A 27577-nucleotide genomic window follows, 5' to 3' on the forward strand; every position below is an offset into this window, starting at 1 on the left:
ACTTCACATATTCCTAAAATTCAAGTCTTTGGATCTAACAGTTTAAATCTTACAGAAGAGCAAAAAGAATGCATTAAGAGAAATGGTGGGGTTTTTTTGTTGTTGTTGTTTTGTTTTTGGTGAAGATCGGAACCAAGCATGATAACTTCTAGTATGGAAAACAATTTAGGAAGAATAGACAAGCTTCCTTTTCTCCACTGCGGCCAGGAAGCTGGGGAAGTCCACCCACACCCTCGTGGCAGGGAACGGCGGCAGTCACTCTGCTCTTCCCCGCAACCCAGTAGTTGCTCCAGTTACATAAAAATTGCTCAAATTAAAACATCATCCTACCTTTAGAAGAACTTCCATCACAAAGCAAACTAAATGAAGATAAAAATCTGAAGGACAGTTTAATCCTGCCTGGATATGTTTTTTTAATTAATATATAAATTGTAAATATTGCAGTGAGAACTTACCCATAAAATCCTGGAGAGGTTATCTCACTCTGTTCTCCCCAGGAATACATGTAGAAACTTGCTCTGCCTTATAGACTCTAACTTCATCTCTGTTCTCCCTAACTGCAAAATTCAATCTTCCCTTACAATAATAGCTCATATGCAAATCCTGGATAGCAGTTATCCTAGAAATAGATAAAACACTGGGAACAATGTTTTTCCCTTAATAGGTGGATAGGTTTAGCTCTCTTTTTACACATTTTTAGTTGAATCTATATTTCATCTTTTTGTTACTATCAAAATAACCTAGGCAGTCCTTAAAAATAGTTTAACAAGCAAAAACTAAAGAGGAATAACCCAAAGCATGACAATTTCTGGAAAATATTTTTTCCCCAGAGAAGTAAGTGTTACACATAATACTAATTGCTAACATTATTGAGCATTTACTCTGTTTTTGCCATCAGGCTAAATGCATTCTTTCATTCAGTTTACAGATAAGAGAACAGAAAAGTTAAGGGCTTTCCCCAAGGTCACCAAGGAGGTAGCAGTCAGGTTGTGAAAGATCAGTCGACAACCTCTTCAGGAGCTGAGTGGAAGAGAAAATGGGAGTGAAGGAGGCATATGCCATTGAGTTTCACCATACTGGGGGCTTTGTTTGATAGACAACTACTCTGAGGCTTTTAGAAAAACCGACCTTTGCTACGAATGGTATATCTATGTCTTGGTTACTAAACATCTTCCAATAAAACATAACCAAAAGGTTTGGCTCAAGAAACTGGTTGCAAAACAGTACAACTGAGTGACACATCCTTCCTTCCTTCCTCTAATACCAACAGCACAGCATTACTGTGAAGGATTATTGCTAGAAAACATTCAGGAAACCTGCTTTCCTTTAGATCTCAATATATATGATATTTCAACTCAACAAAAGGTCAGTACTTTCTAACATGGTGTTTCTACATTTGAATTAAAGAACAAATCTCTCCCACCAGCCTGTCAAGCCCTGGAGGACAAGGGACCAGGCCCTGCCTAGTAATCCCACCCTATGTCTCAGAACCTGGACTAACGGCTTTATGTGTTTGGTGAAGGACCGTAGATTAACATGATGTTAGAAACCGTGAGGCTGCTTTAGTGATTAAAATGTTGTATGTTGAACACCTCCAGGGTATAAGGAGGTGGGTGAAGTTAGCAAGAGCTAGATGGTGGTGGAACCTAAGTATCTTAGAAAGTAGTCTGACATCTGGGGAGAAATGCGTTCTCATTTATCATTTTCCTCATTGAAACAGAATCTTTCACTTGAAATTTATTCTCTCTCCAGACTAAAGCATCTCCAGAACAGTTTCCCAACTCCATGACAGGTGGACTCTTAAAATTCCTAGTTTAGATTTCAAAACACCAGGGACACTAGACAAATTATGATTGATAGTAAGAATTCTAATTCAGAAAAAAATTTGAGTCCTAATAATCTTAATCTTATTACCTTTGCATACATGGGGTATATGGGTATCTATCTTTTCAAAACAGATTAATCAGAATTACTATAAACCTTCAAGAAGATGTAATCACTTTGGGATCCTCCTGCCTTTGGTAATGGCCACATCTGGTCATGCAGTTGTTATTCATTCTTTCCAAGATTTGCTTTATTAGACTTTCAATTGAAAAATGACACCTTCACTCCAATTCTTCTAATTGATTTTTAACCTTAGAGAAGTGTGAGAGAGTTCGTTAGAGGACTAACTTGTTAATAGAGTCATCTGGGTGGTCAGATAAAATTCTTTCAGAAGAATCACAACACTCCCACCCCACAACACTAACAGGTTTGCTTAATTTTTTTTTTTAAAAAAGCTACTCCTTAAAATGCATTTCATTTCTTTAAAACATTCAGTTCACAAATAGATCCGAATACAATTTAAATGTGATTGGCTCCTGTCAGGAAATGTAAAATGCACAATTTATACAGTAACCACAACACTGTACATGGACACGAACCTATTCCAAAATTTAAGATGAAGTATCAATGGAGAGAGTGGAAAGTGGCTGTTAGTTTCCAAGGGATGCTGTAACAAATTACCATGAACTGGGTAGATTAAAATAACAGAAATGCATTCTCTCCCAGTTCAGGAAAACAGAAGTCTGCAATTAGGGTGTTAGCAGGTCAACATTCCCCCTGAAAGCTGTAAAGGAGAAGCCTTCCTTGCCTTTTCCAGCAGCGACTCCTACTGTTCCCTGCTTTGTGGCAGCAGAATTCCAATCTCGACCTCCATCTTCACGTGGCCTTCTCTCTGTGTCCTATCCTCTTCTTCAAAGGACACCAATCATTGGTCATTGGTCATCTCAAGATCCTTAATTAATTCTACCGGTAATTAATTAATGACAACCACCCTATTTCCAAATAAGGTTACATTCCGGGGTTCTGGTTAGACATGAATTTGAGGGGGGAAACTGATCCACTACAGTGGCTTTCTCTAAAGGACTTATTTCTTTAAAATTGACAAATAATAATTGTACAAATGATGGGGTACTTAGTGATGTTTCAATACATACAATGTGTAGTACTCAGAACAGGGTAATTAGCATATCTATCATCTCAAACCTTTATCATTTATTTGTGTTAGGAATATTCAGTATCCTCCTTCTAGCTATTTGAAACTATATATTATTGTTAACTATAGTCATTCTATGGTGGTATAGTGAACTATGTAATCAGAACACATACAGAGAATTATTTCACAGAAGCAGCCACTAGGTTGTAATGCCAATGAGTTCTTTAACCATATTTAGATTCAGAAAACAACTGATAGGTCATCTTGTTCAGTCTCATATCTAAAGTAGGAATTTTCTTTATGGCATAGAGATTGGGTATGGAGTAAATAAATAAAAACTTATAGGCCGGGCGCGGTAGCTTACGCCTGTAATCCCAGCACTTTGGGAGGCCAAGGCAGGCAGATCACGAGGTCAGGAGATCGAGACCATCCTGGCTAACACGGTGAAACCCCGTCTCTACTAAAAATACAAAAAAATTAGCTGGGCGCGGTGGCAGGTGCCTGTAGTCCCAGCTACTTGGGAGGCTGAGGCAGGAGAATAGTTTGAACCTGGGAGGCGGAGCTTGCAGTGAACTGAGGTCACGCCATGACAAAGCAAGACTCTGCCTCAAAAAATAAATAAATAAAAAATAAAAAAACTTTAAATGTAATTTTTTAAATGAAAAAATAGAATTTTCTCTATAGCACAGAATTTTACCCATAGCACAGAGATTTGGGGTGGGGGTAAATCTAAGAAATTTAAAATGTCATTAGAAAACAGCAGATGTCCCAATTTATTTCTGAAACATTTCTAACTGCTACAACATAAAACAAGTGTAGTCTCCCCTTCTTTTAAACAACTTTAAATCTTTAGTGATATCCCCCAATAATATTCCTCTAAACCTCCAAACAAACAATAACCAAACAATTTATTTGGCCCAGGCAACTTCTAAGGAGGCAGTACAGCAATTAGGAATGAAAGGATGGATTCTGAAATCAGAGTTCAGATCCCACCATAGCCACTCACTAACTAGGTGACCTTGGGCAAATCATTTAAAGCTTCCAAGTCTCATCTCTTCATCTGTAAAGTGAGGAGGAGGACACCATCTATTCCATACTAGCTCGCAGTGTTGTTGTAAAGATTACACAAGCTGATCAATAAACTGTCAGGCTGTAAGAAGTGCTCAATAACTGCTACCCATACTTGAGTCCATCTTTCTCAATGTCTGATATGGTTTAGATATATGTCCCTCCAAATCTCACACTGAAATGTGATCCCCACTGTTGGAGGTGGGACGTGGTGGGGGGCTTGAATCATGGGGCAGATCCCTCATGAGTGGCTTAACACCATCCCCTGGTGATGAGTGAGTTCTCGCTGTGAGATCCGGTTGTTTAAAAGCATGCGGCCTTTCCCTCTCTCTCTTGCTCCCTCTCTTGCCATGTGACACATCTGCTCCCACTCTGTCTTCTGCCATGACTCTAAGCTCTCTGAGGCCTGACCTGAAGCCAAGAAGATGCTGATGCCATGTCTCCTACACAGCCTGCAGAACCATGTGCCAATTAGATCTATTTCTTTATAAACTGCCCAGCCTCAGATAGTTCTTTACAGAACCACCAACAGACCAACACAATGTCCATCTCTAAATTTTATTTCCCGATATCCAGGAGGGCTCTGACTAGGGCACACACCACCAGTTCTAATCTTAAAATCAGCCTATACATATAAAGAACTTCTCAATTCCGCTTGTCTTACTCGGAGGAGGCCTGGAGGCTCCTTTGCACAGCTGCATTTAAAAAAAAAATAAAAAAGAGAGAGAAAACTAACTAAAACAACAACAACAAAAACCCTTAGATTCAAAAGTGACAGGCAGGTGAAGCTGGGAGAGCCACTTCCCCAGGAAAGGTCCCTGGAAAGGCTGGCCTGTTCCAGACTGTCATCGTTGTAGGATTTTGTCACTTGAGATTGTTTTATCATCTGAAACTCTAACGAGAGAGGCATTTGGGTTAGGGACCCACTTTAAAATCTCAAAACTTCCAGCATGTGATGTGATGAAACGCTCATCACTTAGGACAACTGAGAAGAGCATCAGGAAGCGAATGTAGAGATGTGCACATGTTCCATTCGGGGTGCCTCCCTTTTATTATTCTCAAGCTTCACAGAGAGAAGAGATTGCAAAAGATCACCCCATCTGCATTTTTCAGTAAGATTATTAGATGCAAGGAAGATACTCTCTTCCTCTATCTATGCACCACATGACAAACCTGCACTCACAAGAGACTCAGAACAGATGCTGGCAATATTGGTTCTAAACGTCCATTGGAAGGCTGGGTTTCTGTGGTAATCTGGCTACCAAACATGGTACAATGGGTTTCTACACACATAAAAAAATGTGTTCTGATTTCAAAAATCCAAACTTAGAGAACTTCTGAACTAGAACTTATTTGTCTAGGTAGTATGATTTCATTTCTTAATCAAAATATCATAATTTTATTAATATAGGTAAAACTATGCTAAGGGCCTAAGCAGCTAAATTAATTTTTTGTCTAATACTGATTTATAGTCAAACCAAATACTTTGAATTGAATGTTTATGTCCTTCTAAAGTTCATTTCTTGAAATCCTAACCCCTAATGTGATAATATAGAAGGTGGGGCCTTGACCAGGCATAGTGGCTCATGCCTGTAATCCTAACACTTTGGAAGGCTGAGGCGGGCAGATCACAAGGTCAAGAGTTTGAGACCAGCCTGACCAACATGGTGAAACCCCATCTCTACTAAAAATACAAAACTTAGCCAGGCATGGTTGCGCATGCCTGTAATCCCAGCTATTCAGGAGGTAGAGGCAGGAGAATTGCTTGAACCCAGGAGGTGGAGGTTGCAGTGCCAAGAGCTGAGATTGCGCTACTGCACTCTAGCCTGGGAGACAGAGTGAGACTTTGTCTTAAAAAAAAAAAAGAAAAGAAAAGAAAAAAAAAAAGGTGTGGGCTTTGGAAGGTGATTTAGGTCATAAAGATGGAGTCTTCATGAATAGGATTAGTGCCCTTATAAAAACAGACCCCAGAGAACCCTCTGGCTCTCTCTGCCACATGAAAATACAGCAGTCAGCAGTCTACCACCCAGAAGAGAGCCCTCACCAGAACCCGATCATGTTGGCACCCTGATCTCAGACTTCCAGCCTCCAGAACTGTGACAAATAGGTTTCTGTTGTTCATAAGCTACCTAAGTCTACTTTGTTAGAGCGGCCTGAACTAAGACATCAACCATCCAGGTCTTTTGATATACCTAGTCATACCAGAATTCCCTCAGTATTTTCATAGAAATGCAAGATTTTATGATTATTTATTCCCATTACACTTCCTTCTGTTAACTTGGGCTTATCTTCCAGTGTGCCGCTACCTTTCTGGAAATAACTGTTATTTTGTGTACATCACCACTCCTCCTCGCTAGGTGTCAGCTGAAGAACTGTGAAGCATGTTTTCTACATGGTGTACAAGTTGCTGCTTTCAACCAATTTTATCACAGGATATTCACTGTCTGTTTATCAAATTCTAAGACTGTCCCCACCCCTTGATTTTCCTGGCTGCTTTCCCCTCTGGCTGTTCAATAGCCCTATATATGGTTGTCGGTATAGAAGTTAAAAATTTCAAAATGTTGTTAACTGCAGCAGGTGGGGATGCGGTGATGCTAATAAATGGGGAAAGACTGAGGCAAGTGAGATTACATTACAGTATCTCGTTTTTTTATTTTAATGATTTTTTTTTTTTTTTTTTTTTTTGCAGTCTTCCCTTAGGAGGGATGAATAAGAATTGGGTAAATCTCCACATTTTAGCAAGAGCTTTTAATCACTAAATGTTTTTTCCTAAAAGTAGCATTAACTGGCAGGTTTTAGGGATGGTGGCTGAGCAGGCAGAGGCAGGGAGAGGAGCCACGTCATGGTCTGGGTGCCTCTCTGATTAGACAGCTGACCAGTTTCAGGGGAGGAAGGGGTTTCTGCAGTGGCACAAGCCCTGGAACCTTTCCTGTCTCTGCTGCAAATGATGGTTGGCGCACTCTGTGTACAGCAGAGAGGGTGAGGAAAAGGGTCAACAAAAAGAAAGAAAATGGAAACCCATTCTCATTGTTCACAGGCATTTGGGCTCAATATATGCTCAGGAATCTCTCCTTTCTGTCACAGCCTCCCCAACAAAAGAGACAGATCCTCCCACCCCATAATGTGCAAATGCATACACCGCCACCCCACCAGGCAGTTACTTAAAGAATTATATGGCAGATATTAGACAAGAAAATTAAAAAAAAAAAAAAGAAAAAGCTTCTCCTTATCCTAGATTTCAGAGAGCTTCATCTAAACCCAGAGGTTTATGCCTGGCTCTGGCATCTTAGCTGGCTCAGTATGCCCACAGGCTGACCTCTGAAACCATTTCCAGTGTCCCAGAGGAACTCCGAATGGCTCTCATGCATCAGTCCAGCTGCTCCGGTACTATAACCAAACAGGGTTCCAAGGAACATGTGCTGTTAGCTTTTCTGACGTCAACCCTAAGCAAAGTATCCCAATCTTTCCTTGGACTCAATTTTAACTCAGTTACTCATAAGATTGTCATTCTCTATTTGGCACCTATTTACATTTCCTGCCTGCATCACCACAGACTTAAAAGATCACTGCTTTAGAAGACAGTTCATTCTTCATCACTGAAAGGTTCAAACACACAGAGCAACCACTCTTTAAGGAATAATTCACCTAGCGGTCCTTAGCCTTCAGTGAGATTCCAGGTAACCTAGATAGCCTAAAATGTCCCCCACACTGTTTTGCCAGCGACAGAGGGACCCAATGGTTTATATTTTTAATGAGCACCCCAGAAGTTTCTGATGCAGGTGGTATGGTGAGGGGTAAAACCAAGACAGTGAGTCTTTCAAATTCAGAGACCCAGTGTCCCTGCTACTCTGGAAGGGCTACTCCACGGGATTCCACAGCTAATCGTAGTCTTCTGGGCACTCTAGCTCTGTGTCTGTGCCACTCCCAAAGCAGTCCCATCTTGTCCCTTGCTCCACACAGAGTCCACCTTTCAACTCTTCAAATGACACTTGACTTGTCACTCCCCAGCAGGAAAACGCGTCTCCTGGTTCTAAAACTGCCTGCTCTCTGCCCGCACCCTTCAGATCCTCTTTTGTGTCAGCTGAGCCAAGCAACTTCCGGTTCCCTGAACTGACACTTCTAACCAACCCACCCTCCGATGTGAGAGGTTTTCATGGCTCCTCTAATTGACAAGTAGGGAGTTCCTAGGTTAACAGGTCTACAAACTTTTTTGGGATAAACAAATTGCTGGGATGAATCCCCCGGGGGGAGGCCTTCCACAGCACCCACCCACTCAGTGACAGGCCAGATCCTTCTGTTCCTGTTCGGGCACATGGAGTCATTTCCACACGTGCTCATCTCACAAACTGTCTCCATCCTTACTTTAGTTGACGTGATTGTTTGTGGCAAAAATTTCAGAACACAGCTGTCCTGGTCAACCCAATGACCTCATTTTAATCAGAAAGGGTGGAGCACCTATAGGTGCATCCCTGACACACAGCACTGTCACACACTGACAAATTCTTGCTGAGATAATGACTGATAAGTATACCTAACTTCACACCCTGGATGTGTTCTGGAAAAATCTGATACGAGCAAATCCATGTTTGAAATGCGATGAGGAAATAGGATTTTTAAAGAAAGCCTGAGAAAAATACCAGAAAATGCTGTGCCCACAAAATATACATGAAATACAAAAACGCTATGTTACAAAGAGAGGTTCCAGTGCTCAAAGATACTAAACAATCTAGTTGGTAATGAGAAACATATCCAAACAAAAACTTAAAAAATGACTCAGCAGAATGGGCATGGTGGCTTACGCCTGTAATCCCAGCACTTCAGGAGGCCAAGGCAGGTGGATCACCTGAGGTCAGGAGTTCAAAACCAGCCTGGCCAACATGGCGAAACCCCATCTCTACTAAAAATACAAAAATTAGCCGGGCATGGTGGCACATGACTGTAGTCCCAGCTACTCAGGAGGCTGAGGCAGGAGAATCACTTGAACCCAGGAGGTGAAGGCTGCAGTTAGCCAAGTTCGTGCCACTGCATTCTAGCCTAGGCAAGAGAGCAAGACTCTGTCTCAAAAACAAAAACAAACAAACAAACAAACAAACCTCAGCAATTAACCAACAATCATATAAAGAGGAATCCTTTTATAATGAGAAATGACTAGCTTTTTTTTTTTTTTTTTTTTTTTTTTTTAAATCAATGCCATCTAAGATGTGTCCCCTGTATTCTGGCAGGGAAAAAAAAGAAGAAAATTTTACAAAAACGTGAAAGTTGAGAACAACCAAAGAGAGGTCCCTCTAATAAAACATATATATATCTTAAAATTCTTACATAAGACTCAAGAAACTTAAGTTTTAATGCTCCTTCATATTCTTACAGAATTGCAGCTCTGTAATAGCTTTCAAAACAAACCTACAAATGGGCAAGAATATTACAAGAACTCACTCCCATTCCCCAAGGGTAACCTGATACCTTAATGGGTAGTGGTGCAACCCATCCCTTTCTCAAGACAACAGGCATTACTGCTTTTCCACTCCACCCACCTACACACCCCAAGTGAGATGTGGTAGATGAAACCCATCACATCAGAATTGTTCTAATGTAATAAAAAGCAGGAACTTTAGGGAAAAAAAGAGATAATCTGCCTGGAAGAGGTAGACCTTGAATTTCAACCTAAAGAAGAGAGGGACACACACTTGAAGACAGGACGCTGGAGTTCTGTGGTAGCCTAACAAAAGCTTGGAGGAGAGGCAGGAAAAAGACTTCAGAAAGAAAGGAAGGGATCAGGAATGATGGCACATGCCTGTAATCCCAACACTTTGGAAGGCCAAAGCAGGAGGATCATTTGAGGCCAGAAGTTTGAGATCAGCGTGGACAGCATCGTAAGACCTTATCTCTATGAAAAAAAAAATTTTTTTTAATTAGCCGAGTGTGGTGGCACATGTCTGTGGCCCCAGCTACACAGAAGGTTGAGGTGGGAAGACCGCTTAAGCCCAGAAGGTTGAGGCTGCAGTGAGCTATGTGCATGCCACTGCACTCCAGCCTAGGCTGAGACCCCGTCTCAAAAAAAAAAAAAGAAAAAAAGCAAGGAGGAACTTTTGGCTGGAATGGCAGGTATGAACTTGCACAAAGCAGAGCATGGGAAGAAAGGGGCAGTCACTCAGGACCCTTGAAGGCTATAAACGGAAGTGGACATTGCCATAGCCATTAACATATTTAAGCTATTAATATTTCTGTAAAGAAATATCTTCTAACTGCAAGTTAAAAACAACAATAAAAAAAATAACATTTCCATATACATTATGCACAACAGAGCCACCAATATAATACTTCTGCTATAGAAGCTAAAGTGACCACAAGTGAGTCATGAAGTATTTTGCCTTTATTTCAGGTCCAATGATGTGCCCAGTTGATGAATTTTGCCTAAATTGAATGTCTCTGGTACCACAATTTACGGGGTGAATAGCATGCACCCAAGAAGACAGACTGGAGTCCTAACCCCTGGTACCTTGGAATGTGACCTTATTTGGAGACAGGGATTTTACAGAGGAAATCAAGTTAAAATGAGGACCTAATCTAGTATGACTGGTACCGTTATTAAAAAAGAGAAGTTTGGACACAGACAGGCAGGCACACAGAGAGAATGTCATGTGAAGACGAGTTATGTTGTCTCAGGTCAAGAACTACTAGGAGCTGAGAAGCCTAGAATGGATCCTTCCCTGGCACCTTCAGAGGGAGCATGGCCCTGCTGACCCCTTAATCTCAGAATGCTAGCCTCCAAAACTGAGAAAATAAGTTTCTGTGTTTAAGAAACACAAGTCTGTAGAACTTTGTTATAGCAACCCTAGCAAACTAATACTCAGGTGCTTCAGTAGTCTGCTTGGGCCAGGTTGTCTTGTTGACTAGTAAAACACACATTTTGCCATAAAATATTTTTTAAAGAAAAACATTAATATTTTGCTTTCATGACGCAACTTCTATTTTACCATGGCCTTCTGTCTCACCACTTCAGAATTATGGACAAGTCTTAGGGATTCAAAACAAAAATATCCAATGTAGGGCTGGGCACAATGGCTCACGCCTGTAATCCCGCACTTTGGGAAGCCAAGATGGGTGGACCACCTGAGGTCAGGAGTTCAAGACCAGCCTGGCCAACATGGTGAAACCCTGTCTGTACTAAAAATACAAAAACTAGCCGGGCGTGGTGGCGTACGCCTGTAGTCTCAGCTACTGGGGAGGCTGAGGCAGGAGAAACGCTTGAACCCAGGAGGCAGAGGTTGCACCGAGCCTAGATCGTGCCACTGCACTACAGTCTGGGTGACAGAGGGAGACTCTGTCTCAAAAAAAAAAAAAACCAAATTAATTAATTAATTAATTAACAACCAACGTAGTGATGATTACACAGATATATGAAGGATGCTTCCCCAAACAGAACCAAGCAAAAGAACTATCTAGTCAAGATTGAGCTCTTAATCCAAAACCTTTTAACCAAACCTATGAATCGGACCTACCTTCACTTCGTTTTATTTTTTACCTACCTATAATGATGGTGTTAATAAGTATTATCATCTGGTTTGAGTTTCATTTTCTTTCAAGTCCTTCTGTGCATCTTCTGGTAAAAGTGTCAACAAAGAAGGATCCTATACATCAAGGGTCTGCAAACTATGGTCTGTGGGTCAAATACTGCCTGCAGCTGGCTTTTGTATTTAAAGTCTTACGGAAACACAACCATGCCCATTTGTTTATATATTATCTATGGCTGCCTTCCAGTTACAAAGGCAGTGCTGAGTAATTGTGACAGAGATCTTATGGCCTACAAAGCTTAAAATATTTACTATCTGGCCCTTCACAGAAAAAAATCTGCTGATCTCAACTACAGATAGTGTATGAAATATACGAGCAATTCCCACATAAACCTTTATTGCTTGTTTCTCTCGATTGTCAATAATCCCAATTCCACTAGTACTATTTTCCAATACTATTTCACACATTTGACAAGAGAACAATAAAAAGTGGAAGGGCATTCTAGCACTTTGGGAAGTCAAGGTGGGAGGACTGCTTGAGCTCAGGAGTTCAAGACCACTCTGGGCAACACAGTGAGATCTTATCTCTACAAAAAATTAAAAAATTAACTGCATGTGGTGGTGTGTGCCTGTAGTCCCAGCTATTTGGGTGGCTGAGGTGGGAGGATCGCTCCAGCTTGGGAGGTTGAGGCTGCAGTAAGATATGATTGCACCACTGCACCACACTCCAGCCTGGGTAACAAAGCAAGACCCTGTCTCAAAAAAAAAAGAGAGAGAGAAAGGACCTCTTAGAATGTTAAGTACTATCTTTCTTTTTGCTTAAATTTCTCTTAATGCTCGGCAGTTTTTCTGCATCCCTTTTAAAGAAATAAAACCAAACTTCGCAATGAATTGATGTCAAGAACATGGAAGACATATTTCCTTTTTTTCTCTGTTCTAATTTAGTATCCTAATAAGCAGTTCAATAGAGTCAATTAAAGTGTAGAGTAACTCTAAGGTGACAATCAACACAAAACAGCTCATTGAGAACCTTGTTTCTATACAGGAATCAAATCAAATGGACCTGCAAGAAAAAGGGTCAAAATTCAGGTAAATTGTAGCATGTCAGCTGCAAATTAGACAGGTTCTCACTAGGTACTTCTTAAATATCTTATGGCACTAATTTCTAACCTACATAGTTACTTATACAGTTGTTCCATAGTCTCTCTCAGACTGTAAGGTTGACAATAGGATTACTAATTTGTTACTGCCCTCAGGGCCTAACACAATTCTTGGCCCAAAATGTACTCTAAAATATTGACTGAATGAATGATAATCCAAGCTGAATTTGGTTGAAAATGGCCAAGCTGGCCGAGAGTAGTGGCTCACACCTGTAATCCTAGCAACTTTGGGAGGCCGGCGGGGGGCGCAGATCACCTGAGGTCGGGAGTTCGAGACCAGCCTGACCAACACTGAGAAACCCCATTTCCACTAAAAATACAAAATTAGCCGGGTGTGGTGGCACATGCCTGTAATCCCAGCTACTTGGGAGGCTGAGGCAGGAGAAGCACTTGAACCTGGGAGGCAGAAGTTGCACTGAGCCAAGATCGCGCCATTGCACTCCAGCCTGGACAACAAGAGCAAAACTCCGTCTCCAAAAAAAAAAAAAAAAAAAAAAAACAAGAAAAAGGAAAAGAAAAAAAAGAAAATAGCCAAGCTTCACTGGCAGTCGGGATCCATGGGTTCTAGTCCTGGTTTTGTTACAAATAAGCTATGTGATGTTGGAACATCCTCACCTCTACAATGAGTACTGGGAAAAGCTGATCTCTGGGTCCTTTTGGCCTAGTATACTACACTTCTTTTGTAATAACACATTATATAATGAACATTCCTTCAGATCACTTCATCCGAAACACTAGTATCACATCGTAGAATTCATTCAGGATAAAATTTCATGCTGTAGACACCAGAAACAGTTGGTGAGGGAGACCGATAGACTTCCACCCACTTTTCTTTGGACTGTGCAACTAAGAACCTTAATATAGATTTTTTTTTTAAATGGTACAAGTGAACAATTTAGTCTGGATTATCTGTTATAATAAAGGATGATCAAGCGGCCATTCAGAATTTTCAAGAACACATAGCAGTGTGTTCCTCACAGATGAGCCTTCTCCACAGTAGGGTTGTAAAGTCCTAACTGTGGTTTCTTCAATACAGGAACTTACACCTAGAAACCACAGAGTAAATTCTGCATGCTGTAATAAGTCAGGCAGGAAGGGACTGAAAGTATGCAAATTTTTCTACCCACAGCCAATTATATGAGAAAGACAAAACAAATTTAGAGGACAAAAGAATATTCATTATTAGAATGTGTGAGTTTTCCAGATCACTGACATTTTAAACTAGATTGATTTCTCAAGTCAGCTATCTTGACTTTGTAAATGCTTTAAAAAGCAATAAAACAGGTGGAAAAATTGACCTTAACAGAGGAGAAATTAAAAGCAAAAAAAGAAATGAGAGTTGGCAGATACTAGCTTATTTTGCCTGAAGTTAACATGCAACTTACTATTGCTAAAGGCCTACTCTGTTCAGAGAATGATTTTTAAAACCTCACATAAAAACAATTCTGAAGTCCTATCAGTGATTTTTTTTTAAAAGATATACTCTAACATTCATTAGAAAAACATTAGTGCAAGTGTGTGCCATACTTGGAAAAACAAAGATTTTAAGGTAGGATGGTGAAACACTAAGTAAAAGTCAGAAGATCCAGCTTTTCAAGCTGCGAGAATTTAAACAAATCACTCAATGTTTCTGGATTTTAATTAGGAGTAAATTAAAGGGGTTGAACCTGATAATCTCTAATGTCCCTTCCAACACTAAAATGCAAAACCTTCTTTTAAATAAGTGGTTCCCAAACTGTTCCATGAATATAATTGGTAAATATTCTAAAACTAAATTATTCCATGATCAAGTAATTCTAGGAAAATAAAGAAATGCATAAAGTCAGACAAATATCTCCACGGTAGGACTTCTTGGAGACTTTTTACTGCTAATTTACACTTTTACTCTCCTGGACAATACTACAGAGTATGTAGTGTTTCCGAAGTTTCTTTGTAAAATGAGTATTTTAATTCCTCAAACACTTTCAACCTTTAATAGAATTCGTGTACCTTAGTAAACACAATTAAGGAAAGCAGCTTTGAACAATAAACTTCTGAATTTAAAATCAGATGCTGAAAGAAGGAAAATGCTCACATAATAGTTGAGGGCATTTATTTCAGAAACTGTAATAACATCTCCATAGTGTTTACACATCATAAAGCACTTTATCTTACATTAACTCTTTTGACACTTAACCCTGAGAAGCAAGGACAGATATAATAATCCTCACAAGTCTTTCTCATCACAAGGATTTTTGGCTAATGAACAGAATGATCACAATTTTCTTCCACGATTATAACTGTAGGCTTTCCTTGACCCTTCCTCCAAAATCCTCTTTTGTATAAACTGACCTGTTAGGAGACACCCCAAGGAAGGAGGGAAGCATCCAGAGTACCTGTGCCAGGTAATGTGCCAAGTGCTGTCACCCAGATGATGTCATGTAATCATCTCAATAACACTGAGTAACTATTATCCCTGGTTTTGCTGCCAAGGAAATTAAGACCCAGAAAGTTTAAGAAATGCCCCTTCAAGTGATAGAGTTGGGATCCACACCAATGTCCACCTTTTTTTCTTTAAAAGTAACCTGTGTTTTGAAATGGTTTGATGATGAAATTTTTCTAAACCGACGTTGGCCATGTGGTTCAGTTGAAAAAAATTAACATTTTTATTTGGATTTGTGTGTCACGGTTGGTGGAATCTGTTTGAAATATGATTTGATTTATACAAATATTACAACAGTAGTTAGAGGGAGGTGTAATTTATACAAGAACCTCATCTTAATAATTATAACCACCTGAGTTCTTACTAGGTGCCAGACAGACCCCTATGTACCATCTCATTTAATCCTCCAAACAAGTCCACAAGGTAAGGATCCCGGGACTACTCTACCTTCAAGGCTTTTACCTCAGAATTTCCTCTCTGAAGTAGCCTGTTTGTTTCACCTCTCTCTCCCAGGGACTTTTTTTTTTTTTTTTTTTTTTTGAGACGAAGGAAGTCTCACTCTGTCGCCCAGGCTGAAGTGCGGTGGCCCAATCTCGGCTCACTGCAACCTCCGCCTACCGGGTTCAAGCAATTCTCCTGCCTCAGCCTCCTGAGTAGCTGGGATTACAGCCAGGCGCCACCAAGTCCGAATAATTTTTGTATTTTTAGTAGAGACGGGGTTTCACCATGTTGGCCAGGTTGGTCTCGAACTCCTGAGCTCGTGATCCGTCTGCCTCGGCCTCCCAAAGTGCTGGGATTACAGGCGTGAGCTACTGCGCCCAGCAGTGGGGAATGTCTACCTGCGTATGCACGTGGTACTCTCAGCGCCAGGTCTGGGGACTTCCCCTAGGCGAAGGATCTTATCAGAATCTCCATGCCCCTCCCTATCCCAAAAGCTCATTGTCTTTCTTGATTTCACCAGTTTTCTTAGCCTTTGTAACAGTGCTCTCAATTTTCACAGCACACTCATCTTACCAATGTCAAACCCTATATAAACCCATTATCCAGATGCTTTCCCTTACTTATTGCTGATGGAGGGTCAGGACACCACGCCAACTCATATTCCGAACTCCCATGAGTCCTTACTACTGCTTAAGTCATCCTTGCACTCATCTCTGTTTGAATGCTCACCAAATTCCCAAGAGCATTATTCCAAATCTTTTGTCATACTCCTTAAACTGAAAATCTCATCTTTTTTATTTTATAGAATCTGAACAGACAACCTTGCTTCCTTACTGAATCCTAAGCTTTTATAAACAGGTGAGCTTCACTGGCCTTCCTGCCATCTCTAGCATAACCCACTTTCTCCTTCCTGTAATCACTGTCAGGAAGACCTCTAAGGAGCCCTTTCCTATAAGACTAATCCTGCCTCAACCTTTCATAAAAGTAAGCCCTATTTCCAAATATTCCCTCTTTTTCTAGCACCTTGCTCTACCTACAAACACAGTCAGATGCTGAAATAATTTTGTCTCTAGGTTGTCACTTGAAATTTTCAGGGAAAAAACTCTCTCTTTGGCGTTTGATTTTCCTAAAGACACACTCTCTTCTTTCATTCACTCTTTAAACCCTTTGGAATGTGCTTCCCCCACCCCTGCCTCCACCCTCCTTTCCTGTCCACCACACACACAGGACTCCATTGAGACTTCTGTTTCAAAAGCTTACAAAGACCTCCCAATGGATATTTCCAATGGCCCTTTACTAGGCTTTTGTCTTTCTTGACCTCTTGGCAACATTTAATGGAGCTGACCACCTCTTCTTAAAACTTTGTTCTCCTTGGCTTCTGTGACACCTTCTGGATTCTCTCAGTTTTCTGCCACTTCTTTCCCCCTACTTTGCCTAAGGCTCCCCTCTACTCCTGCCCATATAGAATCTGTGCTCCCCGAAGTCTGTCCCATCTCTTGTCTTGACACATTCTCTCCTCGGAGTGCTTTAATCCATTCTCAGTGCTCCACCAATAGTCTGAGAAGTTTCTGTGCTTCTTCCTCAGAGCTCCAGTTCTCTAATTGCTTGCTAGCAATTTCTGCCTGGGATGGCAAGTGGGAAGAATAATGTGTAATTCACGTGGACAAGTTAAAATGGCCAAACCGACCTCACTGCCTTTCCCCAGAAATTCTTTTATTTTGGTAGGCTGAATACTCTAAACCACTCACCACTCTACCTGCCCATCTTCCATATTCCTTTGAGGTGGGAGATGTTTTAAATAACCAATGTACTTGTTGGACTATAGAGGTTAAAGGTGACTGTATAGTTACGAATGACATATATTACCAAGAATGAAATTGGCCATATAACAATGTGATTGAGACGATCCAGGACAAACACGAAAATCCATGCAGACATGTGAGCCAGCTTCTACTCTGACTTCCAGGTAATCTCAAGGGAGTGGTAAAGAAACACAACCATCTCCCCAACCAAAATAACTTCTTCAAGTGGTTTTCACTAGGGGGGTGGGATTAGTCATTTAGGCTGGATGATTCTTCCTTATGAGAAACTGACCTGGACACTGCAGGATATTATGCATCCCTGGTGTCTGGACACTGAGTATCAGAATTCAACAATCCCTCTCCAATTTATTTTAACAGCAAAATAATAATAATAATGTAGAAAATCCCTGTAATAGAAAGGCTGGATTTTTCCTCATCACTGAGCCCCAGAGCAAAAAAGGTTGCAGTAACTTTTCATTTTCCCAGTCATTTAAGACTAGAAACCTACGATGGTATATTCCCAAGATCTTCCCCTCCCCATCCAGCCAGCCACCAGCCAAATCTTGTCAATTCTTTCTACACAATATCTTGAATCCATTCTATTTAATACATTCACACTGCCACATTTTATGTCTTTATTTCAACTGAGACAATACCTTCTAAACTCAGACTCTGCTCTCACCAATTTAACAAGCTTGCTCCTATTGGCCTCTGTTCTTCAAACTCTACCCTGCAGTCAACCTAACCTGAACTACCCACTGCTTCCCTGATAAAGCCCATGTTTTCTATCTTCAAATCTTTGCTGAATCAATGTTCTTTTTACCTGAAATGTCACCTTCCATGATGCAACCAATTATCCTGTTTCCTGAGTTAGAAAGTTTGGTCAAGTCCTCCCTGTCCTTCCAAATGCAGTCACAAAAACTTCTGGAAGACACAGATCCCTCTGACAAATGGATGAAAGCTATGAATCTCTACCCAGGAAATAGCCAATGTATGCACATTTTGCATACAATTTTAAGGGCTTCCTGTATTTGAATATCTACAAAATTTGGTCACTCCTCCTGCCTACAATTTAACTGACTTCTTCTGGGTCCTCACCAGTGCTCAGCTGTTTTAACAACTAGCTAGCTGGTTTCCCTGCCCAGCTTCTCCCCTAATGTGTACCAGTGTTATCTCCTGCATGCCACCCATTTACTTCGCAAGGATTCCTGTCTGCTTTTTTTAAAAAAAAACAATCACTTACACCTACAACTCAATTAATTATAACTCGATGTTTTTGAGCCCCTGTTAAACTTTCAGTTAAACAAAAGAACTACTCACTCTCTTAGAACTGGTCTGATACATTTAACATATAAAACTGAGAATACAAAGTAGAGCCAAAGTACTTTCTAGAATATCTGAATTGGTAGGGTTGGGTTGATCACAAATGGTCTTCCAAAAAGGTGATTTTTATAGGCAGTTCTCCAAAGAGGAGAGAGACTAAGAGATCTTATCTTAGAACAGAGAAAGAAAATGATGATAGGATTGATAACTAAGAAAAAAAGGGGGAGATGTAAGAATCTGAGATAATTCAAAACAATGAGGCTACATATTTGCTCCCAACATACACAGCACCAAAACAATGAGACTGGAACCCATTTTGTAAAGTGATACATTAACTAGCAAAGTAAGAAACGGACAAGGTAATAGTGCTTTCTTCTCTCTTAGCCCTACTTCCCCTTCCCTCTCTTCAGCACTCCCTCCTCCCCTTCTTGCTCTGGAGCTTTGCACCCTCTGCAGTGCACACCTAAAACTCTCCAGACACACTGAAAACTCCCCTGGGTTATACACTAACAACTGCTTCTACAATGCTGACATTATCGGTACCTTGTACTTCTTACAGAAATCCTTACTCTTCCATTATATATTAAAGAAGCCTCTAAAGAAGCCACACCTCCCACTGCACTGCCCTTTCAAAAAGCGAAGAGCTTGCACACGGATCCTGGAACTGGAAATAAAATAAAATAAAATTTAACAAACGAAAGAAAGAAAAGGAAAAATACAAACATATATATGACAAAAAAAAAAAGAAGCTAAGAGCCAAAAAGGAAGTTTGCAATGAAGACAATCATATGTATTCATAATAAAATAAACCCAAAGGATTCCAACATAGGTAGGACAGTCTTTGTCTGTCACATTTAATATAGAAATTAAATATGGAGAAAATGCATCTGTCCACAAAACAGCTGTAAGTCAAATGAAACAGGTGAGTGTGATAATGCCTCCATATTTAGAATATTTAGAATAGCTACTCTCCGGAAAAGTAATCTAGAATATGAAATTTCACATATATAGCTATGTTTCCCCCTCAGTAACTCTGTAGATAAATTTGTGCCTTAAAAACGTTTTAAAAAATACAGAAGGCCTATTTAAAATATGTATAAAAATAGGAAAATTTTAAGTTATTAAGTATAAAAAGTATCTGTCAGAAATAAGTGATTTCTAAAAAGGTAGTAGAGGAGTTTGCAGGAAATAAAAATAATACATAAAGAATAGGAAAGGACCACCCCTCAAAACTCAGGCATTAGAAACGAGCAGTACCTTCACGCTTGATTGAAATTCTCAAAATGAATTCTTTGGGGTTTCACCACAATTTTGAGAAATTTTAAAAATACAATTTGTTAGGTTTTTTTGGTTTCGCTTTGTTTTTTTCACAGTCTTTTTCTTGATAACCAAAGGACTGCATGCTCATTGTAGGGGACAAGAGGGACTGGATGGTTGTAAAAAATGTAAAGGATCATAAAAAAGTCACTTGTGATTCTATAGCAGAGGAAGCCATTTATTAATATTTTGGCATATTTCCTTCCAGTTTTTAAAAATACATTTTTGAGACTGTATTGCATATACAATTGACAAACAAAAGATAATCTCTAGTTTACATTATTCTGTTATGAAATTCCATATGTTTAAATGAATAAAGCAGAGCCAACATCGATTTCTATTTATTAGGGTACTGTTCTGCGTAACACCAAGTTTCTTGCTGCTGCTGTTGTTATGGTAAGTGCTAAATCCCAACAGTTATACTGATTTTTATTTTAGTCCAGGATTACATTTGCTCCATTTAATTCTTCCACCTTATCCTAATTCCAGGAAATGCTTTCTTCCTTTCCTCAGTGTGTTCTATACTATTTTAAAGTTTACACCAAGATTTTAGAATGTGTTAAGCAAAGCACTCTGTACAGATGCGAGTTTAAAAACAAACACCCACTAAACACCTACAGATGTCCAAGGACAAAAAAAATGTTTATTTTTCTGAGTAATGCAAAGACAATATCTTTGAAAATCAAACATACAAACAAGACAAAGGAAAGAATTCAGGAAATAATCATGCAGCTACTAATAATCACATCTGTTTTCCAGCAAATTAAAAAGTAGCATTTTTCACTGATAAGAATGATCAATGCTCTTTTTATCTTCCTAATATATCTGCATGAAATAAAGAAGAAAGGATTGAAAGTCTTCCCCAGAGAGGAAGCAAATTCTGCTATCGAGAGCATAAACCATGACCAACTGTTTTAAAAATATGGTGGGATCCACTTTTCTACTTCTTGGTACTTTCTTTTTTTAAAAAAAATGTGGTTAAGAATTTCATTTTCAACCTCAGGTCCTTACTCCTTTTTCAGGCTGCCTCTCATTCTAACACAGTCCATTCTTAGAGGCTGTAAACACGGTCCATTCTTAGGCGACCGTGTCAAGGTCTCCCTAGACCACACAGAAGTCTCCTAGGACCACCCGCTGTTGCTTGCTCTGTGGGGACATTAATAATAGCACCTTAGAAGGATTAACAACAACAACCCTGTGAAGTGGGCGCTATTATCTTTACTTAGCAGAAACTCAGACTTAGGGAGGTTAAGTGAAAAAGCATACAAATGGTAGAGCCAGAACTTAAGCTATAGTCTTTCAATTAGGTAGAGTGCAGGCGGAAGCATGGACCAAATAGTTCAAGAAGGTAAGATGTGAAATGTGCATTGTTATCAGGGCCTAAGGAATATGCTAAGGGGCAAAATTTTCAGTGGAAAAAGTAAGAATAGTATGTCTTCTTATCATGATTTTTTTTATAACTAGTTTTAAAAAGTGAACTGGATTTCCCTGAGAGAGGGTTGCTAGATTTAGCAAATTTTAAAATGCAGTATGATGAAAATCTGGGACATACTTATACTAAAAAATTATTCACTGTTTATCTGAAATTCAAATTTAACTCAGTGTCTAGTATGTTATCTGTGAAAGTATTTATAAAACAAACAAAAAACACTAATACATTCAAAAGCTACAATTCTCACATCTGAAATCTGGACACTCTGTGGGCCACATGTCTTTGGGAGGCCACGTAAAGAGAAGTGTAGTGAGGCCACAGCTGTTCTTGACAGGCTTTCCTTCTTTCTCCTAGTAGCAAACACAGCCCTTGACTCCAGGGACCTAGCTTTCACCAAGTAGGCCACTTAATGTCACTGCCTCAAAACTCCAGACCTTCTCTATATGGATGCTATGAAGATTAAGTATGACTGAGGTTTATACATCCTTAAAATATTTATTTACTGGCTGAGTACTTTATAAATATATTCTCAGAAACCTGGATCAGATAGACTCTTACCCTCCCGACCAAGAAAGGTCTCAAAAATAAAAGTACTACTAATATATGGTAAGCCCAGTTGACAGTAATCTCTGAAAATAAGGAAAAGCAAAACACTAGAAATATGTTCAAAACCTGAAGTGAACTATGGGCCATGTAGTGAGATGCCAAAATGGGACATTTCTACTAGGGACCCCTAGTAGAAAAAGTGGACAATCATGATGAATTGTACAGTTTTCAAATGGTTATGTATGGGCAGATTTTAAAACATCATCATCATGACTCATAGATCCTACCTGATCACAAATACATAGAGATAACATAACATAAAAATGGGCCAAGACTTTTCTTATACATACCAATTTACCTTTCTGCTACTCTCCCCTAAACCTCCAATCTCTGTAGCTTGAAAACGTTTACTTTAAAACAACAACAACAAATTGGGACTGTTTCAGGCAGTGTTCATTTAAATATCTTCTGTGCACAAGTTTAATCTTCAAACTTTAACAAAACCCAATCTACTAAACACAAATTGCTGTGAACAGAAACTGCCTGAAGAGGATTAATCAACAGCTTTGTATGTCATCCTCTAAACAAGGCCAAACACTGAATCACTGTTGAATTCCTCACGTGCAGCTACACCCAGTTAATCTTGAAGAAGGCAGTAAACTATGTAAATCTGCTTAAACTGGGAAGATAAGTACTTCCCTCATCAAAAGTTAGCAACATTTAACAAGTACAACTATTGGAGGACAAGATCATTTGTAAAGAAAAAGAAATACACACACAGACATAAACATACACATACACACAGCCAGGAGAATTTTGCATTCACTCCCCTACCTCCAAAACCCTACTGGAAACCACTAGGACAACATACTATTCAGCAAAAAAGGCCTTCCTACATGCCACAATGTGCAGAAACCAAAGTATGGTTGGATTGTAACTTAACTACCTCAAGAAAGCAGTTCCAAAATGAAAGGAAGTAAGGAAACAGGAAGAGGAGTAGCTAATAAAAGAATTCAAGAAACAACACAAAGGAAAAATGAAAATACCAATTTTCTATATCTAAAAGCCTTTGAGTATAAATCCTTCTTTTGTTTTAAAACACACAAATATTTTCACAACTACAAAAGTCCTGATAAATGGTTTCATTTTGGTTTTGGGGTGCTCTTTTCATATAATCAGATTGGATTTGCTTAATGAACACCATATACTTCAAAGTCACAGTCAACAGTAATAGAACGTACACATTTGTCCACTGACACTTGAACCAATCATCTTTATCTAGATACTGCCTACTGGGTTATCACTCCATTCAAAAGCTTCTCACTTTGACCTGAGCTGAGCAGGTGTATTTCTAATGTGCTCACAGGCCTGTGAGGCAGGAAAATCCTGTTGATCCCAGATGATGCCAGAGATCAGTACTCCCTGATGCCCTGGCTACACTACGTGGGGGCAGGTGAGGGATGAGTACCAACCACCTCTGCTTTAACTGAAACTAGCTCACTCCTACACAGTCGGCCCTCCGTATAAAGAGGTTCTGCATCCGCCTACTGTGGATTAAAAATATTTCTGGGAAAAACAATAAAAATAGCAATAAAACAATTGGAAAATAATACAGTATAACAATTATTTACATAGCATCTACATTGTATCAGGTATTATAAGTAATCTAGAGATTAAAAAATACGAGAGGATGTACATAGGTTATATACAAATACTATGCAATTTTATATCAGGAACTTGAGCCATCCTGGAACCAATCTCCCTCGGATGCTGAGAGATGACTGTGTATGTAAAATGTAAAAAGCTTTAAGAGTTGTACAATCATTCAGTACAGCCATATTTTTATGTCAATGCTGCTTCCAAACATCACAAACTTACCATCTGTATCATCCATTTACTTCATCATTCACCTCCTAGCTCACAAGTTCTCCCTCCCCAAAAAGGTGGGAGGAATCCCTAAACTGGTCTTCTGAGATTAGAAGGGTGATGGGCAATGATGCAGATAAACTCTCTATGGGTTTCTATTGAGGTGTACATGTAGGCAGGCAGCTGTAGTGTGGTGGTTTGAAGGGAGTAATTGTCAGGGTTCAAATTCTGGCTCTGCACTTTGAGTTGTACAGACTTTGGGCAATTTGCTTAAATCTATGCCTCAGTGTTCTTAATTGTAAAATGGATATACTAATATTGCCTGCCTCATAGGACTTTCAAGATGACTAAATGAGTTAATCTGCCAAAAACATTCCGAACAGCAATCAGCAGGTAGTGAAGTACTCAATGAAAGTTAGCTATTACTATTACGTATGTATAATGCAAGTGTGATTCCGAACCATTACAGTGTTTTTTCCAAAGGTGACTGTAAAGTATTCCTTACATTCCATTTTTCTTTTTTTCTTCGGGCAAATTATCTGAGATCAGCTCTAACAGTTGATTATGTATTTCTAGACTAAAATCAAACTGCATCACATACCTAAAATTTGCCAATTCTTTCATCAAAATGAACAAACTAATATGAACTGCAAGGTTGAAGCTTAACATCACAAAATCTTATAAAAAGCATTAATTAGACTTCCCATTTAGCCTAAGCCAGGATGAGATCACAAAGTCACTCATGGTAACCAGGTCCCCGCGCTGGAAGTGTGCTTTCCCAGTGAATGGCTAAATACTAACAAAAGAAACCTTTGACTCAAATACCACTGGTACCCGGGGTCTTGTGTCTGTATAATGCCTACACATTCATTTCTTTCTTTGCCTATAGAAAAAAAGAAAGTCTGTTTGTTTTTCTGATTCAGTCAGCCCTTTTAGTCTTTGAATCTAAGGAGAGCCCTGTGAAAAGAAGAGCATCTTATCAGCATGCTCCAGACCAGCAGGCTACCCTCCTTCACACACAAAACCTCCAGCCCCTCACAGCCAAAGGCCTCGCCCTCAGAGCCATTTCCCCATTTCAGAGCTAACACCCCGCCGGGTTTTGACAACAAATAAATGAATACACAAGGCCCTAACATAATTAGCCATCTTTTCAGGTAGAGTGAGGTGGGTGGGGGACGAGGGGTTGCAAGGGGAATGTTTATTGTAAATTGGTCGCATTTATGAAGTTGACGTAAGTGTACTGGATCCGAGAGCATTTCTTTTAAATGAAGCCACATGAAATGACTTCGAGATGCCTGCTTCGGAATCTTAACTATCTTAGCATATCCTTCAGCAGAGTCACAAATGCAGATTTTATTTATTTAATTAAAGGAAAGAACTTCTTAACCCAGGTAAAAGTTCCATGGACTTCCACATCAAGGGCACACAGACCACGGTGTGTGTACTGCCTCTTTAAAGGAAAGTTAACATAGAAAAGAACCAAAGACCAGAAGGCAGAAAACATTTCTTTTTGACACTGCCAAAATACTTGCAAATATACTTATGCTAGGACACACACACACAAAAAGAATGACTCTGACAACAAGACCTAAACATAATCAATAATCCTTTAAACACCTAAAGGGAAGCCACCAGGCATCACTGTCATCGCTCGTGATCTTGAGAGAGCCACGGTCTGCATGGAAGGCTACAGTTCGCTTGTATCCTTACTGGGATAATAACTTAATTGATTTGTCTCAGTGGCTAAGGATGTAGACAAGAGATTTATTATGGAGGAAAAATATCTGCAATCCTGTTTTTGTTTTCTCAACAAGCATCTTGCCACTGACCTCTAAATCAGTTTAACCTTTTCTAAACAGACCTGCACATTTTTTAGATAATTTAAAGCTAGGTTTTGTTATTGCTGCTGCTGAAAGGCTCTGTGAGATGTATCACAACATGGCTTCAGTAACCTTCTTTTAAAAACAAAGATGAAAAATAAAACAAAAGGCCTCAACTATAAGCTCCCAGCTCCATTCCTTTTCCCGGCAGGGGATTGTGATCTAACCACTGAAGTGCCTTTGGAGTTCAATCTGTTAAAAAATGTATGAAACGGTATTAAAAAATAGGAAAGAGCATGTGTATGACTCAGGCATATCCAAGTATCTTCTGCAACTAGGATGTCACAGGATTTCCCTGTGCTACTGAAAACCTTGAGAAAGTGACAGTAGAAGTTCCTGTTTCTTTTTTTTTTTTTTCTTTAAATGAGGGGGGCGCGCGCGAACAAACACACAGACACACACAGACACACACAGACACACACAGACACACACACACACACACACACAGACACACGTCTTCCGGGTTTTCTACGAATCAGACAGGTTCTCTGAGGTTCCAAGCGAAGACTGCACACCAGCGAGACGACTTATTACCGTACTCCGCTACACACAAAGGTTTCGGGAAAAACCCAAACTTGTTGCAGAGCTGGGTGAAGCCCCTGGCCCGGCGCGCTTCTGCCCTCGCCGCCTCTCCGCCCCTGCCCCTTCCTCCACTTCCCAACCTGCCCGGCCCGGGCGGCGGCGGGGGAGAGGGCATCTCCCCTGCTCAGGTCGCCGACCGAGCCGTCCCCGCGGGCCGCCTTCCTGGGAAACAAGGTCACCGCCCAGCCGGTCCCTCCGAGGAGGCGCGGAGCCCCCGGGCGCGGCCGCCTTTGTAACGCGGGGCTCGCCGGCCTCGGCGCGGCATCCCGGCCGCCGCCTCACCTGCTTGCGATAGGGCGTCCTGCAGTTGCTGCTGCCCCCGGGGTTGCCACTGCTGCTGGGGAAGATCATCGCTGCGGGCGGCGGGTGCGGGCGCCGGCGCGGGGCAGCCTCGCCGCGAGGGGGAGGGCGCAAGGAGGGGGCCGGCCGGGCCCGGGGCCGCGGCAGCTCTGGGAACTCCCTCTCGCCGCGCGGCGGCGGCCGGCGGGGGCTGCAGCTCCGCGCTGACTTCCCCTCCGCCCTCGACCTCCGCACTCGCCTAAAAGTGCGGCGCGGCGGCGGGCGAGACTCGAGCAGCTGGGGCAGCCGCCGCCCTGCGTGCCATGGACGGGTGTTCGCGCGCGGAGCTGGCGGCGTCGCCGACTCTCCCGGCGGCAGCGGAGGAGCAGCGCCGCCGCGTCCCCACCTACCGCGGCCTCAACCACCGCCCTGAGAGCGCGCCGGCCGGGGGCGGGGAGGCGGCCGCGCACCGCCTCGCGCCGCGCCCAGGCCCACCCGCGCCTCCCCGCCCGCCCGCTGGGCGCGGCGCCCGCCGCCCCACCGCCCGCCCGGCCCCCGCGCTCTCCCTCCCAGGCTCGGGGCCGGAGCCGGGGCCGGGCGGCCGGGGGAGCCGCCGGCGCCCCCGCTCTGGTGCAATGGTTGGGTCTGGCTCCCCGCATGCCTCACATTCCTCGGAGTAGCCAACCCCCCTCCTCTGTTCTTTTTCCCCCTCGGTTCTTTCCTAAGCACCAGCGGCACCTTTGCACCCCGGCTGGAAGCCCCTTTTAAGGGCGTCGCTTCGGGGACCACTCTGGCACCTGGGTCTTCCCTGTCGTCTTCACCTTCAAACTAAGCCCCCTCGCCACTCTTCAAGAAAAGGTGCGGACAATCACCCCTACTTCAACGAACACACGACCCTCCCTTCAAACCTCTGCACGTCTCCATCCCCCGATTCACACGCTAAAATTTTAGCAAAGGAAACAGTTCTCCAC

The 27577-nt window shown here is 41.2% G+C and overlaps 1 protein-coding gene across 27 annotated transcripts in view; it reads right to left on the bottom strand.

Moving 5' to 3' along the window:
* The window catches only part of RBMS1 (RNA binding motif single stranded interacting protein 1), a 219220-nt gene that overhangs the window by 111515 nt on the left and 80128 nt on the right, over positions 1–27577 (bottom strand). For 15 of the 27 annotated variants that reach the window (XM_074009280.1, XM_074009277.1, XM_005573298.5 and 12 more), the window contains exon 1: positions 26610–27037. The exons of the other annotated variants lie outside the window; for them this stretch is intronic. In XM_074009280.1, the coding sequence (XP_073865381.1) occupies positions 26610–26678 (69 nt within the window). In that variant the 5' untranslated portion in view covers positions 26679–27037. Of the gene's footprint in view, positions 1–26609; positions 27038–27577 lie in introns of those variants that run through there. 27 annotated transcript variants of the gene reach the window in all.

Source organism: Macaca fascicularis, chromosome 12, assembly GCF_037993035.2.
Source record: "Macaca fascicularis isolate 582-1 chromosome 12, T2T-MFA8v1.1".
Lineage (NCBI taxonomy): Eukaryota > Metazoa > Chordata > Mammalia > Primates > Cercopithecidae > Macaca > Macaca fascicularis.